Here is a 1,107-nt window from a genome sequence, read left to right as displayed (position 1 = left end):
ATCATCAACTTTATAATAAAACTAAAATTATTGTGGACATCCCACATATTGGTGACCCCGACGTGATCGAAAAATGACGGAAGAAGAAGCGGTAAACCAGGTAATACAAAATTTGCAGCATCGGGGCCAATTGGCAGAGGACATCCAAACCCGCAACGTGGATGTGGCCAAAGTTTCCATCAGGATCCCACCATTCTAGCACGCAAAGCCAGAACTGTGAATGGCGCAGGTCGAGTCACAATTCATCGCTGCAGGTATAACGAGCGACAAAACAAAGTACCACACCGTCGTGGCCGCGATCGAAAGCAACGTGCTAGCCCAAATAAGCGACATAATTCTTAATCCACCGAACAGTGAACTGTACACCACGCTAAAAAATCGAATAATAACACAATTCGCGGACTCGGAGCAAAAACGTGTAAAAAAGCTACTGCAGGAACAAGAACTCGGTGATATGCGTCCATCACAGTTCTTGCGCGAAATGCGAAGTCTAGCCGGCAGCGAGATCAACGATAATATACTAAAGTCCATTTGAATGAGTCGGTTACCTTCCAACATGCGACTAATAATTTCCATTAGCAACGAACCGCTCGACAAAGTTGCCCTGCTCGCGGACAAAATATATGAGGTTAGCGACACCCCGCACGTACACGTGGTCGAAACTCCAGATACAGCAACACGCAATCAATCCAGCATCGAGCAGCAGCTAGCGAAAATCACGAAAGAGATAGCATCAATAAAGGCGAACATAAATCGTCGGTCTAAAAGTCGCAGCAGAAGCCGTCCTCCGTCACGTTCCGGTATGCAAAACAACAATTCGAATGGTTTGTGCTGGTACCATCACAAATTTGGTAACGATGCCAAAAAATGTCGTAGCCCTTGCGCAAAAAAGTTAAACTAACTAGTCTGTCGTCAATGGCGGTCGACGACAGGCTCAACGACAAAAACCGCCGCTTAATCGTTCGAGATAAAAAATCCACAATAAACTTTCTCATCGACACGGGAGCTGAAGTCAGTGTAATTCCACCGACGCAACAACAGCGTAGATGCCCGGACAAAAACAACTACCTCTACGCAGCAAACAAGTCCATCATAAAAACTTACGGC

The 1,107-nt window shown here is 45.9% G+C and overlaps 1 protein-coding gene across 1 annotated transcript; it reads left to right on the top strand.

Moving 5' to 3' along the window:
* The first annotated feature begins 220 nt into the window (after positions 1-220).
* On the top strand, positions 221-901 carry LOC126766380 (uncharacterized). The gene is made up of 2 exons (XM_050484179.1): positions 221-525; positions 580-901. Exons 1-2 carry the CDS (start codon positions 221-223, stop codon positions 899-901), a joined length of 627 nt encoding a protein of 208 aa, XP_050340136.1.
* Positions 902-1,107: the final 206 nt, after the last annotated feature.

The sequence above is a fragment of the Bactrocera neohumeralis genome, unplaced genomic scaffold, assembly GCF_024586455.1.
Source record: "Bactrocera neohumeralis isolate Rockhampton unplaced genomic scaffold, APGP_CSIRO_Bneo_wtdbg2-racon-allhic-juicebox.fasta_v2 ctg1005, whole genome shotgun sequence".
In the NCBI taxonomy this organism is placed as follows: domain Eukaryota; kingdom Metazoa; phylum Arthropoda; class Insecta; order Diptera; family Tephritidae; genus Bactrocera; species Bactrocera neohumeralis.
Note: the sequence above shows the minus strand (reverse complement) of the source record. Positions and strands in the feature narration are given on the sequence as shown.

Bases quoted from the DNA above. Each gene is read 5' to 3' on its own strand.
- LOC126766380 (XM_050484179.1), top strand. From the start codon at position 221: ATGGCGCAGGTCGAGTCACAATTCATCGCTGCAGGTATAACGAGCGAC. The intron at 526-579 runs GTCCATTTGAAT...AATTTCCATTAG, and splicing joins ATCAACGATAATATACTAAA to CAACGAACCGCTCGACAAAG.